Source organism: Entelurus aequoreus, linkage group LG25, assembly GCF_033978785.1.
Source record: "Entelurus aequoreus isolate RoL-2023_Sb linkage group LG25, RoL_Eaeq_v1.1, whole genome shotgun sequence".
NCBI classification, from domain to species: domain Eukaryota; kingdom Metazoa; phylum Chordata; class Actinopteri; order Syngnathiformes; family Syngnathidae; genus Entelurus; species Entelurus aequoreus.
This window is the reverse complement of record NC_084755.1, coordinates 36,827,682-36,843,038: the sequence shown is the minus strand read 5'-3', so window position 1 is coordinate 36,843,038 and position 15,357 is coordinate 36,827,682. Positions and strand designations below refer to the sequence as shown.

At 35.8% G+C, this 15,357-nt stretch overlaps 1 protein-coding gene across 1 annotated transcript in view; it reads right to left on the bottom strand.

Annotated features, from left to right (window-relative positions):
- The window catches only part of baiap2l2a (BAR/IMD domain containing adaptor protein 2 like 2a), a 60,818-nt gene that overhangs the window by 20,141 nt on the left and 25,320 nt on the right, over positions 1 to 15,357 (bottom strand). The window contains exons 6-9 of the mRNA XM_062036656.1: positions 14,647 to 14,727; positions 12,675 to 12,800; positions 6,668 to 6,766; positions 3,194 to 3,260 (exon numbers count right to left, since the gene is read on the bottom strand). Of these exons, the coding sequence (XP_061892640.1) occupies positions 3,194 to 3,260; positions 6,668 to 6,766; positions 12,675 to 12,800; positions 14,647 to 14,727 (373 nt within the window). The remainder of the gene's footprint in view (positions 1 to 3,193; positions 3,261 to 6,667; positions 6,767 to 12,674; positions 12,801 to 14,646; positions 14,728 to 15,357) is intronic.

Here is a 15,357-nt window from a genome sequence, read left to right as displayed (position 1 = left end):
TATTCGAAATAAACATGAAAGAAAGAAAGAAAGAAAGAAAGAAAGAAAGAAAGAAAGAAAGAAAGAAAGGAAGAAAGAAAGAAAGAAAGAAAGAAAGAAAGAAAGAAAGAAAGAAAGAAAGAAAGAAAGAAAGAAAGAAAGAAAGAAAGAAAGAAAGAAAGAAAGAAAGAAAGAAAGAAAGAAAGGGTGACCGTATAAACAAGTTCAACACTGTTACAAATATGCGCCACACTGTGAACCCACACCAAACAAGAATGACAAACACATTTCGGGAGAACATCCGCACCGTAACACAACATAAACACAACAGAACAAATACCCAGAACCCCTTGCAGCACTAACTCTTCCGGGACGCTACAATATACACCCCCGCTACCCCCCAACACCCCCCACCACCCCACCTCAACCCCGCCCCTCCCAACCCCGCCCACCTCAACCTCCTCGTGCTCTCCCAGGGAGAGCATGTCCCAAATTCCAAGCTGCTGTTTTGAGGCAAGTTAAAAAAAATAATGCACTTTGTGACTTCAATAATAAATATGGCAGTGCCATGTTGGCATTTTTTTTCCATAACTTGAGTTGATTTATTTTGGAAAACCTTGTTATATTGTTTAATGCATCCAGCGGGGCATCACAACAAAATTAGGCATAATAATGTGTTAATTCCACCACTGTATATATCGGTATCGGTTGATATCGGTAACGGTAATTAAGAGTTGGACAATATTGGAATATCAGATATCGGCAAAAAAACCATTATCGGACATCTCTAATTATATATGAGGTGGGCGGGGTTTGGGGGGAGCGGGTTTTGGTGGTAGCGGAGGGTGTATATTGTAGCGTCCCAGAAGAGTTAGTGCTGCAAGGGGTTCTGGGTATTTGTTCTGTTGTGTTTGTGTTGTGTTACGGTGCGGATGTTCTCCCTAAAGGCTGAAGGCAGTGCCTTTATGGCACGCCCCCAAATATTGTTGTCCGGGTGGAAATCGGGAGAAATTCCGGAGAATGGTTGCCCCGGGAGATTTTCAGGAGGGGCACTGAAATTCCTCGGGAGGGTTGGGAAGTATGTCCTACGTCCGTGTTTTACCAGATATGTACCGCTACGTACAGCGGCGTTTTAAAAAGTCATTAATTTAACTTTTTGAAACCGATACCGATAATTTCCGATATTACATTTTAAAGCAGGGGTGGGCAATTAATTTTTATTGGGGGCCGCATGAGCAACCCGAGTACTGCTGGAGGGCCACATCGACAATATTTCAATTCAATTTTGCTCAATATTATTTTTGATATATACCGTAAGATAAATAATAATAATAATACAATAATAATAATAATAATAATAATAATAATAATAATAATAATAATAATAATAATTCATAATAATATACTTTTATTTAACCTAACTTAACTTTATACCAAAAGCACTGCTTTGGAAATCATTTGTACCCCTTTCAGAGATCACATTTAGTTCCCCTTAAACATCCTCATGTTGCACAATGAAATGTAAGCATAGGATGAAGTGTGCATTCCTGTAACTTTCTCTAGTAACAGCATTCCATGATTAATATAAATAAATTAACATTAATAATAAATGACAGTAAAATAAGCACACGTATGACTGAGGAGTCATAGTGTACCTTTGTGTGGTGTTTGAGTTGTCCGACTTTTTGTGTGGCCATAAACGCACCAGTGGTTTAGTGGTATGTGTGTTGGTGACAGATGACAAGTTGGTTTTGGCCTGGTTTGTACGGCAGAAAATGACTAGTTTTTCGAGATAGAAGTGCTTTACTCATGTTTTTGGTGTGGTTATGTCCGAATATAAACAGTTTTGCTCAATAAAGTGATCGATATAATTCCTGTCCTCGAAGCATCTCGATAGACGTTACAATAATTGAACGGTGTTGACGAACACCGTTAGGGCCGCTTGTTGTCACTGTCACTCAGAGTTGCATTGCAAAATTACACAGAATAAATGTGTTTATTTTGTTTAGAATTCAGAAGGGTTTGATTTGGTGCGCGGCATATATTTGCTGTGCGCAGAGGACGCTTGAGCAGTGCGCAATTGCGCAGAGGGAACGTTGCTTGGCAGTCCATGTCTTGTTGAAAACACGCCATTCCTCATCAACTTTTCTCTTTTTAGCGTCTCGGGTGTAAACCGGGCATCACTTGTCGCCGTGCACCTTCACTCGCAGGTTACACACGGACATCCGCCCATAAATAACACTTTTCAAAATAAAAGCAGCACAGTTGTATTGCGCGCACGACATAGATGTTTTTTCAACTTTATTTTGTCATTTTTGATTGCAGCTGTTTACATTCACTCACAATCACGCACACGCATACGTCCACACGGAAGTAATACAAATAACGATTTTCAAAACAAAAGTAGCACCGTTGTATTGCACACTCGACATAGATACTTTTTTTTTTTTAAATTGTAATTTATGATTGGCCGGATGTGGCCGGAGAATGCCCAGGTCTGCTTTAAAGCATTTATCGGACATCTCTAATATCTATATATATACTCACATATACACTACCGTTCAAAAGTTTGGGGTCACATTGAAATGTCCTTATTTTTGAAGGAAAAGCACTGTACTTTTCAATGAAGATAACTTTAAACTAGTCTTAACTTTAAAGAAATACACTCTATACATTGCTAATGTGGTAAATGACTATTCTAGCTGCAAATGTCTGCTTTTTGGTGCAATATCTACATAGGTGTATAGAGGCCCATTTCCAGCAACTATCACTCCAGTGTTCTAATGGTACAATGTGTTTGCTCGTTGGCTAACTGATGATTAGAAAACCCTTGTGCAATCATGTTCACACATCTGAAAACAGTTTAGCTCGTTACAGAAGCTACAAAACTGACCTTCCTTTGAGCAGATTGAGTTTCTGGAGCATCACATTAGTGGGGTCAATTAAACGCTCAAAATGGCCAGAAAAAGAGAACTTTCATCTGAAACTCGACAGTCTATTCTTGTTCTTAGAAATGAAGGCTATTCCACAAAATTGTTTGGGTGACCCCAAACTCTTGAACGGTAGTGTACATAGTTACTTTACATGCTTTTGGCCCTCAACCAATTTTTCTTTAGCCTAATGCGTGCCCAAGTCCAAAGGTTTGGACACCCCTGGTTTAGCCTGTTGCACACTTCCTAACGTGGTATTTTCTTAACAAAAAATCTTCTCTCACCCCTCGAAGGTATGTTGCCGAGCGGCTGCTCTTCTCTGTTCTTCTTGTTCTCTTGTCTAATAAGTGCCTGCGAACATAGAACATAAACATTTGACAAAGAAGCTGACAAGTCCACAGACTCTTTAATGATTTCAATGAGAAGCCATTGAAATTGTGTCAAATGTCAAATGCCAGTTGTGTTCATAGACATACTGTAGTGATAACTCATGCCACCAGATGGCAATCTAGCATCAACAATAAGCCGATACTGTCCCCTTTAACAGTGCCTAAGGTGAATTGGGAAACACAAGTTCAAACTGAACTTATTGGCCTTTCCTGAGTTCCAAAGAAGACGATGACGCCGCAAACCCAGCGACCATCTACCTGTATTTTTTACTTATGAGTGCCAAATCAATGAGGGGGACTGTCAAGTCAACAGGAAGAGAGAAGAAACAGCCCACAAATATGTAAGGAAAAGATTAAGAACCGAAGCGACAATTGACATGTTTAGAAGCGACCTTCTTGTAAGGGATTGGATGGAGGTATATGTAGGAGAGGTAAATGATGCATATGAAGCTTTTTTAAATATATATTTATCACTGTATGAAAAACATTGCCCAAATATGCTATATAAACAAAAGGACAATTACAGTGAAACTCCTTGGATCACAAGGGGACTACAGAATGCATGTAAAAAGAAAAATAGACTTTACAAGGTATTTTTAAAATCTAGGACAAATGCAGCAGAAATTAAATATAAGGTTTATAAAAACAGGTTGACAACAATAATGAGACAAGCCAAAAAAGACTATTATAGTAACTTGTTAGAAAAAAATAAAGCCAATATCAAAGGAACATGGAACATATTGAAAAAGGTGATGGGAAGCACACCGGGACCTATCAGCCCGCCAAACCACTTTGTAAAAGAAGAAAAGATAATAAAAAATATGGACGAAGTGGCAAATGAGTTTAACTCATTTTTTGTAAACGTAGGTCCAAAACTAGCAGAAAATATAGAAAAACATGATGATGGGTCATTTCAGAATGGGTTGGGAGGTGGAGGCAGAGTACTTAAGTCAATGTTTTTGGGAGAAGTCAGTGAAAATGAAATTATAACAATTGTAAATAAATTAAAGAACAAAACATCAACAGACGATGATGGGTTAGATATGATAATTGTAAAAAAGACAATTGACTGCATCATTGAGCCTCTCTGCTATATCTTCAATCTCTCTTTCAATACAGGGACCTTCCCAGATAGAATGAAGGTAGCAAAGGTTATTCCACTCTTTAAAGATGGGGATAAGCACATGTTTACTAATTACAGACCGGTATCACTTCTGTCCCAATTCTCTAAGGTGCTTGAAAAAATATTTGTACAAAAATTAGACCATTTTATTGAAAAAAACAAGTTGTTGAGCGAGAGCCAGTATGGATTTCGTTCAAACAGATCTACTGCCTCTGCTGTGATGAACATAATTGAGGACATAACAACAGCCACCGATAGTAAGAAATACACAGTAGGGGTGTTTATAGACCTTAAGAAAGCGTTTGACACAATCGATCACTCTATCCTTTTATCCAAATTACATTCATACGGTGTGAGAGGAATAGTTTTAGATTGGTTAAATAGCTACTTGAATAACAGACAACAATATGTACAATATGCTGCTAATACATCTGAAAATATGAGTATTAAGTGTGGAATTCCACAAGGGTCTGTTCTGGGACCGAAACTATTTATTTTATACATAAATGATATCTGTGATGTGTCAAAATTACTCAATTTTGTATTATTTGCTGACGATACCAACTTTTACAGCTCTGGACATGACTTAAATGAATTACTAAAGAGTATGGAACAGGAAATGGTCAAACTCAAAAAATGGTTTGACGTTAACAAATTATCATTGAATTTGAAAAAAACTAAGTTCATGATTTTTAGTAAGAGAAAAAAGCCTGAAAATATTGTACTGTCAATAGCTGGAACAAGCATTGAAAAAGTCTCTGAGATTAGATTTTTGGGAGTGATTTTAGATGATAATATTAGTTGGAAATCGCATATCTCACATGTTAGAAAAAAGATGGCTAAAAGTATATTTATATTAAATAAGGTAAAAGATGTATTAGATTATAAAGCAATGCGTACACTGTATTGTGCACTTGTACTGCCTTATATCAATTATTGTGTGGAAATATGGGGTAGTACATATAAGAGTAACACAAAGCCACTGTACCTCCTTCAGAAGAGAGCGATCAGAATCATACACAAAACAGGTTATAGAGAGCACACAAATGGATTATTTATTAGCTCAGGACTTTACAAATTTTATGAACTAGTTGAGCAGCAGACATTATTGGTTATGTTCAGGGCTAGTAGTCAAGAGCTACCAACAAATCTACAAAAAAAATTCACTTTAATAGAAAAAGAAGGAAGAAGGAAAGGGCACTTTAAGCATCAGCTTGCACGAACAACATCAAAACAAATGTGTACATCAGTGGTGGGAGTAAAACTCTGGAACTCTCTCCATAATGAAATAAAGCAATGTAAAAACACATTTCAATTAAAAAAAGTCTTTAAAAACAGAACTATGATGTTATATGAGCACTGACAAAAGGGACGCAAAGGGAAAAATAAGGGGAAAAAAATAAAAAATAAAAATAATAATAAACACACAAAAAAAACAACGCTTACATTATCCTACATGACTGTAGGTATTGTATAGTCTAGCTTTCCTTTCATTTTTTTTTTTTTTTTTTTTCTTTATCGACATGCACTATGGATCCTTGGTTGAATGATCACATTGTTCTTAGCTTTGTTTGGTTTGAATGATACCTTGTTATGATAGCCTTGTTCTATTCAGTTTTGTTTGGTTTGAATGATTACCTTATTCTTTTTCAGTTTGTTTGGTTTGGATGATTGCCTTGTTCTTTTTCAGTTTGTTTGGTTTGAGTGATTGCCTTATTTTTTCAGTTTTTGTTTTGTTTGTTTATTTTTTGTTCAACTTATCTTGCTTGTTTATTCTTTTCATTGATTGTTTGTTCTATTAATTTCTATGAGTGTGTGCACTGGGTAGGGGTACAAACTTGTAGTTTTTAGGCAACAATAACTTTTCTTGTCAACTGGGTCATACATGTCCTGTAGCCTTTTTTACTACTCTAGAGTCTACGCCCCTGGTGGGTGGGTGCGTGTGGGTGTGGGTGCCTGTGTGTGCATATGTGATATATTGTTTTGTATTGATTTGTTGCATTGGATGTTCTAATGCACTACCGGCAAAGAGATACCAAGAAAATGTTTCTTTTGTGCGAAGGGGCAGGAAATATAAGATTTTCTTCATCCTGTTCCTTTTCGACATGGCTGTGTATTGAATGCAGTAAGGTATGTGAGATTGTTGAAATGTTGTTGAAATGTACACATCCAAGTACGAAATAAATAAATAATTGAAATAATTGAATTGAACCCAGTGGCTTGTATGAATGATGTCTTGAACTCACAGTGTGATCCACGGCAGGGGGTCTTGTAGGGTGTGATCCCCTGGTGGCGTCCACCTCTTCCCTCCAGGAGTCCGCCTTGTGCTGCAGAGTAGCCCCATGCTACCGTGGAAACAAAATAAATAATGAGTAGATGTACTGTGGACCTACCATTTGCTTGGTGCCTCAATGTTTACAAAGGTAGTCTTGTGTCCAACACAAACATACCAACTTTTAGAGGATAATCAGTGCTCGTTTATTGCTTTTGCCCTTTAAACCGTGTGAGCAGTATACACACACTGATCACCTTCATACACCACTGTTTGATTTGGAGAGACAATTATCGGTCCTGAAGATGACACAGACAGGGACGTACCACAACATTTTGGACCCCCCATACACAAGGCTACACTGTAAAAAAAACGGTCATCTACTGGCAGCTACAGCTGCCAAACGAAAACCATAAAATTAAAGTAAAACATTGTAAACCAAATAATGATCAAAAACATTATAGTTACAGAAATGTTTATGAAACGTTTTGCGGAAAAATATCGTAATTTTACAGATTTTTAATGCTGGCAGTTCCACAGAAAAATACCTTTATTCTACAGATTTCTTCTGAATTGTTAAGATCAACCACCTTTAATAAAGTGACGACGCAAGCAGTTCTGCAGAAAAATACCTTTATCAGTTAGATTGTTAATATGGACATAGACTTTTATATAACAAGCTACATATTTAATGAAAGATAATCACTACAATTGTACATGAATTTGAAAGTAATTTAAGAAAACAGAAAATGCTACGTATAATTAATTTGGTATTTTTCTGTAAAAAAAAATAGAAATATACAAAGTTTGTCATTACTGGCATATTACTTAAAATAACAGGCGGATTGTTTATTTACAGATAATGTCTTCAATTCTACAGTTTTATAAACTATTTAAAAAATAGAAAAATTACAGTAGAAATTTAGAGTAAATTAACCATAAAAATAGGATTTTTTTTCTTACAAAATTACGATATTTTTCCGCAAAACGTTTCATAAAAATTTCTGTAACTATAATGTTTTTGATCATTATTTGGTTTACAATGTTTTACTTTAATTTTATGGTTTTCGTTTGGCAGCTGTAGCTGTAGCTTCACTGAAATTCAAGTATTTCTTATATATGTATATATATATATATATATATATATATATATATATATATATATATATATATATATATATATATATATATATATATATATATATATATATATATATATATATATATATATATATATATATATATATATATATATATATATATATATATATATATATATATATATATATATACTTGACTTGACTGAAATTCAAGTATTTCTTATATATATATATATATATATATATATATATATATATATATATATATTATATATATATATATATATATATATATATATATATATATAAGAAATACTTGACTTTCAGTGAATTCTAGCTATAAACATATATTTATTTTATTATATACATATATATATATATATATATATATATATATATATATATATATATATATATATATATATATATATATATATATATATATATATATATATATAAAAGAAATACTTGAATTTCAGTGTTCATTTATTTACACGTATACACACACATAAAAGTCTGATCTACAAAATGTACAGGCAGCATACACCTTCCCCTTCGAGCTGTCCTGGATGAACTGAAATTATTTTTTCCAATCATTTTGAACTTGCAAGCGTACTTCTTCTTACTCGTCGTCGCCATGTCTCTTCTTCGTTCTTCTGCTTCGTCTCCGTTATGTTTTTGGACATTACTACTTGCCGTAGTTTTGAAGCAATGCATGATGGGAATCTGGATGTTGTGTGTCAGTGTATTAACGTGCCGGCTGGAATAAACACACGCTGAGAAATAGCTCCGTGCCTGCCTACTTTATGGGTTATAGATAAACCTATGGATAACGGAGACATATGTCCTCTCTCACCTTTTTAGGTGAGAGAGGACGCTAAAGGCAGTGCCTTTAAGGCACGCCCCCAATATTGTTGTCCGGGTGGAAATCGGGAGAAATTCGGGAGAATGGTTGCCCCTCAATTATTTTTTTTGTCATACCCCCTTGGGTACATAATTTTTTTTTTACGCCCCTCCCCTCCCTAAACTGAAATTAGATTGAGAATTTGATAATGTTTATTTATTTATTTATCCGTAAAAAACACTCTGAATTGCAGGCACCGCCCCTAGGGGATTTTGCCTCACTATTTGCGAAGCACCGTTATAACCTGTCATTATTCACTTAAATAGGATTAGAACATCTGTCAAGTTTTTGCTTACTTCAGAATGAAAAGTTGAGTTAAGTAAAAGTACCACTGATAGTCGCACACACACTAGGTGTGGTGAAATTACCCTCTGCATTTGACCCTCCACCCCCTGGGAGGTGAGGGGAGCAGTGAGCAGCAGCGGCGGCCGTGCTCGGGAATCATTTTGGTGAATTAAATAGAGATTATTTGATTTATGTGCACTGCAAAAACAAGCTGAGAAAATATAAGAAAAAAAATGAAAGACGTGAAAAAAATCTAAACATTTAAAATATAATAAAATCTATTTCTGTAATATATAGTATAAAAATAAAAAATATAATAAAAAAATACTAAAAAAAAATGTTTAATTATCTGTCCATGCAGCTAGTTAATTTTACTTGATAGTACATCCTAAATTAGGATTTGAATATCAAGAAATTATCAGGACTTTAAAGATATAAATAAATATTTTATTTTGGAAACAAGTATTATTCAAATTACATTTCTTAAATTAAATTGCAGAAGATGTTCTATGTGGGAAAAAACTAAATATCTTATTTGAATATTAATAATAATATAATTTTAACAATTTTAAAGTAGAATCGACAAAATATAATTCTTGATGCTAAAATTAAGATTATGATGTAAAGTCAGTGACTAAAAATGAATAAATAGCTTTAATTTCTAGAAATAAAATTTAAAATCTTGGCAAGTGGCAAATAATTTGCAGTGTGGGATTATAATCACAAATCATAATAATACATGATTATTATGATGATTTTATTGTTATTAGTGAATTCCTTGGAAGTGAAGTTCTGATTTTTATCGATCTGTTAATGCACGCTTTGTTTGTTTTAGTTTGTCAGACAGACCTTCAAAGTAGGATCTATGCATGCCTGCGTTTCACCAATCAAATGCAGTCACTGGTGACGTTTGACTCCGTTTCAACAATCAAACAGAGCCAGGTGGTCACATGATTAACTACACATAAAGTTTCAGCGGCAAACAACAAGCTTAAGCTTACATGAACTCAACATCAAATTTGAGGAAGCACATGGCGGTAAGTAACGTTAGTAGATATTTTGGCTGTCACCGTAGGCTGATGTTAGCTTCCCTGCTATGAATCACTGTCAAATGTACATCGTGTGGGGGACATTTATTAACGCACTGCAGCCTCATAGAGAGACAGACAAAGACACACACACACACACACACACACACACACACACACACACACACACACACACACACACGCGCATGCATAGAAAAACCAATCAGAAGTGCACAGTGTGTTCCCAGGTGCAGCCCACACCTATCAGTTTATGGTTTGCGTAAAGGCTAACTTGTTATTTTCCTTTGTAATATCTGCCTTACTGAGCCTATGGTGCTGTTAAGTTATTTCGGCTCAATTTGCCTTACTTTTTTTATGTTAATGTATTATTATTTAATGTATATTACTGTTTTAGTTGCTTAAGAGATATTCCTGGCTCTGAATTTGCTCATTGCTATTTTTATGTTTTTGTGCATCATTAAACGAACAGGTTACTCATCAGTTACTCAGTACTTGAGTAGTTTTTTCACAACATACTTTTTACTTTTACTCAAGTAAATATTTGGGTGACGACTCCTTACTTTTACTTGAGTAATAAATCTCTAAACTAACAGTACTCTTACTTGAGTACAATTTATGGCTACTCTACCCACCTCTGCACCCTTGTAGGGGTGTAGGTACAGGTTTTGTTTGAATATAAATTACATATTTAAATGGCAGTGAATGGGGTATAAAAATGGGGCATAAAAAAGCATGTATCGTCCTCATTATGAACAGTTTAAATTGTTTGGAAAAAAATTTGAAAAGGGAAACTATCAACTTTCAACTGTCAGTGTAGGCCACTTCAGGCACATCCTACCTATTCAGCAACCTTAAGACCGTATCATTTACGATATAAATTATAAAATAAGAGGAAGTCAAACATAGCTCGTTTGAAATGTCTCAGAAGAGATGAAAGAAAGCATAGGAAGTCAAAACCAGGCAACCTTTTCTTGGTCCTGCTAAAGTTGCTGAATCTCTATCATCTTCTAATCTCCTGTTCTGCGGTCGACCCTAATTATAAAGCTGGCAAATTTCCCCGCAGAGACTAATAATGGCTGACATAATCATTACACGTTACTGGGAATTCTCTTTGGAGACGTACATCAGGGGTGTGCAAACTTTCTGACGCGGGGGACGCATTGGGCTAAAAAAAAATAATTGTCTGGGGGCTGAAAGCCAACTGGATGTAAAATAATTATTTATATATATATATATATATATATATATATATATATATATATATATATATATATATATATATATATATATATATATATTGGATATTAAGAGTATGTGAAAGTACAACTCCTACATTGTTTACTTCTGTGACGACCTCCCTAAAGTTTTGTAAACAATCAGAAATGTCAAGCAGCTAAAATGCACCAAACATGGATAAGTGTGGAGAGTGTTTTACATGTTTCCCATCATGCACTCTAATACTTTTATACGGGTGTATGTTTGATTTTTTTCAAGATGTTTTGACGTTTTTCATAATATCCACAAAGTTCAGTGAGCAGGTTGTATTATGTGTAACCATGTGAGTTGCATATATATATATATATATATATATATATATATATATATATATATATATATATATATATATATATATTGATGGAAGCAGATTTTTACATATACCCATATTTAAGTGTTACTTCTTTATTTTCATAGTCATATTACAAAACAGCTAGTGTTCTTCCAATTGTGCTCTTTTGGTCTGCAAGTACTGTGTCGGCCTTGAAATTTTGGTATGCAGGTAGTAGCCATAACTCAGGGAGTAGCCATAACAACGAGGGTGGGAGCGAGGGACAGATGGAAGAAAACAGCACTTCCGTGGGTTTGGGGGGGGGGGGGGGGTCGATCTTAGCTGCGCTAGAGAACGCTTCTGTACTGGATTGGTCTCATTCTATTTCCAAAGCTTTGGAAATAAATTACAAAATACCTATTCTGTTTCTGGTGGTCCTTCTACTCAGCATATATGTCATGAAAAGAACTTGGGAGTGACCAGCAACTTAAACTCCCTGGGAGGAAGATCGGCTGGGACGCAACAATATATATATATATATATATATATATATATATATATATATATATATATATATATATATATATATATATATATATATATATATATATATATATATATATATATATATATATATATATATATATATATATATATATATATATATATATTATTTTTATTTTTTTTTATTTTTTTTTCACCATGACTAGGGAAGGTTGTTTAAATAATGGTATATTATAAATGCTGTGTTGGTCTTTCACAGTACATAAAAGGGCCATTGACCTGATTTATTCACATTGTCCACAAGATGGCAGCAAATTGTAGCATTCAGAGGCGCCTCATATTTAAGATTAATTTGAAAGAGAGTTGCAATACTTAATTGAGCTCATGACGTCTCGCCGGCTAAATTAGGATAGTCTTTTTTTATAGGATGGGGTAGGCTTTTATTTATCTCACAAGGGGGAAATTACAGATGGGCCGCACTTGGGCCACGGACCATAGTTTGAACACCCCTGACCTACATGATGATCATCAGCCATCCTGGAAACAAGCTATGACATACCATAGCATCAATGTTACTGAAGCGGGATGTTTACCTTATTCATGAGGTGGGAGAAGGACCGTATGAGGCCGCAGTGCTTCTCAGCCAGGAAGCGGTATCGTCTCTCCTCCTCCTTCAGAGCCTCGCCGTGGCTTTCCCGAAGGAAATGCATGTACTCATCCTGTAGACGCACATTCATCAATGTAACCAAAGTTGATTGAAATATCACAAAATTGTTTCGGGTGAATCATGAAGGTGTCTGTCACGGCCCGGGCGCATGCCGAAGCGCATCCTTCATCTAATGCACGTGTCACTCCGGCGGCAGCAAGCAGCTGCTTTCCATCAGCACTCAACGCACCTGTCGCTAATCAGAGTCCTGCCTTCAAAAGCCTGCACAACCTGCTCTCCGGCGCCAGAACGTAATTATCTGTTCCCGTACAACCTCCGTTCCCGCGTTGACGAGCTGTGTGTCTCGTCATTCCTTCTTCCTCTGCTTCCCGGACTGCCTCTTGGATCTCAACCTCCCGCTTGGACAAGGACCTCCTACGCCTCGCTATAGCCCCCGACTACCTGCTTGTCTCACGGACATTCTAGCATGCTTTTCCCCTCTGGGACTTCCGCCTCTCGCTCCACACTCCCGGTAACACACAACAGCTAATCTCCACACATAGTCTCACACACACACTCATGGATTTTTGTCACACTCCATTTATCTTGGTTTGTTATATTATTGTTTGTTATTATATATATATATATTTTATATATATATATTTATTTATTTATTTTTATATATATATATATATATATTTTTTTATATATATATATATATTTATTTTTTTTTTAATTTTCCTGAGGGAACTCTCCTGAAGGAATCAATAAAGTGCTATCTATATAGTGTGTGTATATATATAATAAATCATAGAGTTAAATACCAAGCCCTTGTTGTCTGTGCCGTCAACTCCCCCCGTACACAATTATGTTTGTTTACATTATTAAAGTTAAAGTACCACTGATAGTCACACACACACTAAGTGTGGTGAAATTACCCTCTGCGTTTTACCCATCCCCTTGGTCCACCCCCTGGGAGGTGAGGGGAGCAGTGAGCAGCAGCTTATCGAATCCAGATAGGTTGTTGTATATGGAAAAAAACACAATATTTGGTTTAACAAAAGCTCACTTTTATTTTATAAGAAAAAATAATAATAATAATAATAAATAAATATTGATTGTTGTTACCCAAAGTATATTAAGTGGGATTTTTCAGAAAAACAAATATATACAGTAACACAAAAACAACCTGTCTCTGTGATCACTATAGGTGTATAAATAATAATATAGTGTTAAATGAAATCAGTCCCTTGGGCACAAAACTGAAAATAATACAGCTCTCCAAAAAGTGCACTTCTGCTGCTATTGGAACATACTAACTACACACACAGGCAGACAGCTAACAAACAATCCAAGGTGTCTAATAAAGTTCCAAAGCAGATTAATCCATTTAGGCTCTTTATGGTTGTTGATCTTGATTTGTCTTTTCCTATCTTTACTTTTGTCTTGCACTGGACTGTTATTTTTTTTTAACTGCAATACACACAATGACAAATGTATAAGCTATGTGATTCAATTAACATGCTGAAATTTAATACACAATATGTAAATATTAGCTTCACACAAATATACAGTACTATCATCAAACAAATACTTCTGAGTGTTGAAACTACTTCGATGGTGGAAATATACGACTGTCATCCATTTTAAGTCCTCAAAACATCCATTGAAACAGTGCAATCTACGGTCCCCTCCAGGGTTTCTCATTGTCATCCCATTGGGTTGAGTTTTTCCTTGCCCTGATGTGGGATCTGAGCCGAGGATGTCGTTGTGCCTTGTGCAGCCCTTTGAGACACTCGTGATTTAGGGCTATATAAGTAAAATTTGATTTGATTTGATGATAAACGTGCATATACTGAATCAGTACGTACGCAACAGTGCTGAGTTTTGATAAAGAAAACGTGTGGAAAAATACAAACCTGGTTAGTTCCACGTCTTAGCTGTCGGTCCATAACTGCTGCCTGACTGTGGACGCTCATCTCGTATTGTTTTCTGCTGCCCTATGAGACACAGATCGCCCATTAGGCGCTTCTTTGTAGTCACAATTACAAAACAGCAACACAGCAGCGTCTTTATTTACGATATAACTCCCAAAGCATCGGGATTCCGGATGACGCAATGCCACCGGGGTGAACGGGTTAGTGGTCACTTGTTTTACTACAGGGCTGGCGTAGTAAACGCAATGCATTGTGGGTTTTGCGGGCCTCTGAGTAGCTTATTTACATGGCCGAATTCAAGACTCGGTGCTAAGGTTGTGTGTATTTCCTTAACAAGTTCAAAACATGGCCAAAACCGATTTGGTGAGATTTTTTCCTCATTTCCAGCGTGAAAGCAAAGCCAAGGAACTCGGGTTAGTGAGCTAATAGAGCCTGGAAAGCAGCCGTGAGACGAGCAAAGGGTGTGGTATTTTGCTCTGGGCCTGTTTTGCTGCCAATGGAACTGGTGCTTTACAGAGAGTAAATGGGACAATGAAAAACCTAAAATCTTCAGCCCAGAGGTTGGGTCTTGGGCGCAGTTGGGTGTTCCTACAGGACAATGACCCCAAACACACGTCAAAAGTGGTAAAGGAATGGCAAAATTTAGGCTACAATGAAGGTTTTAGAATGGCCTTCCCAAAGTCCTGACTTAAA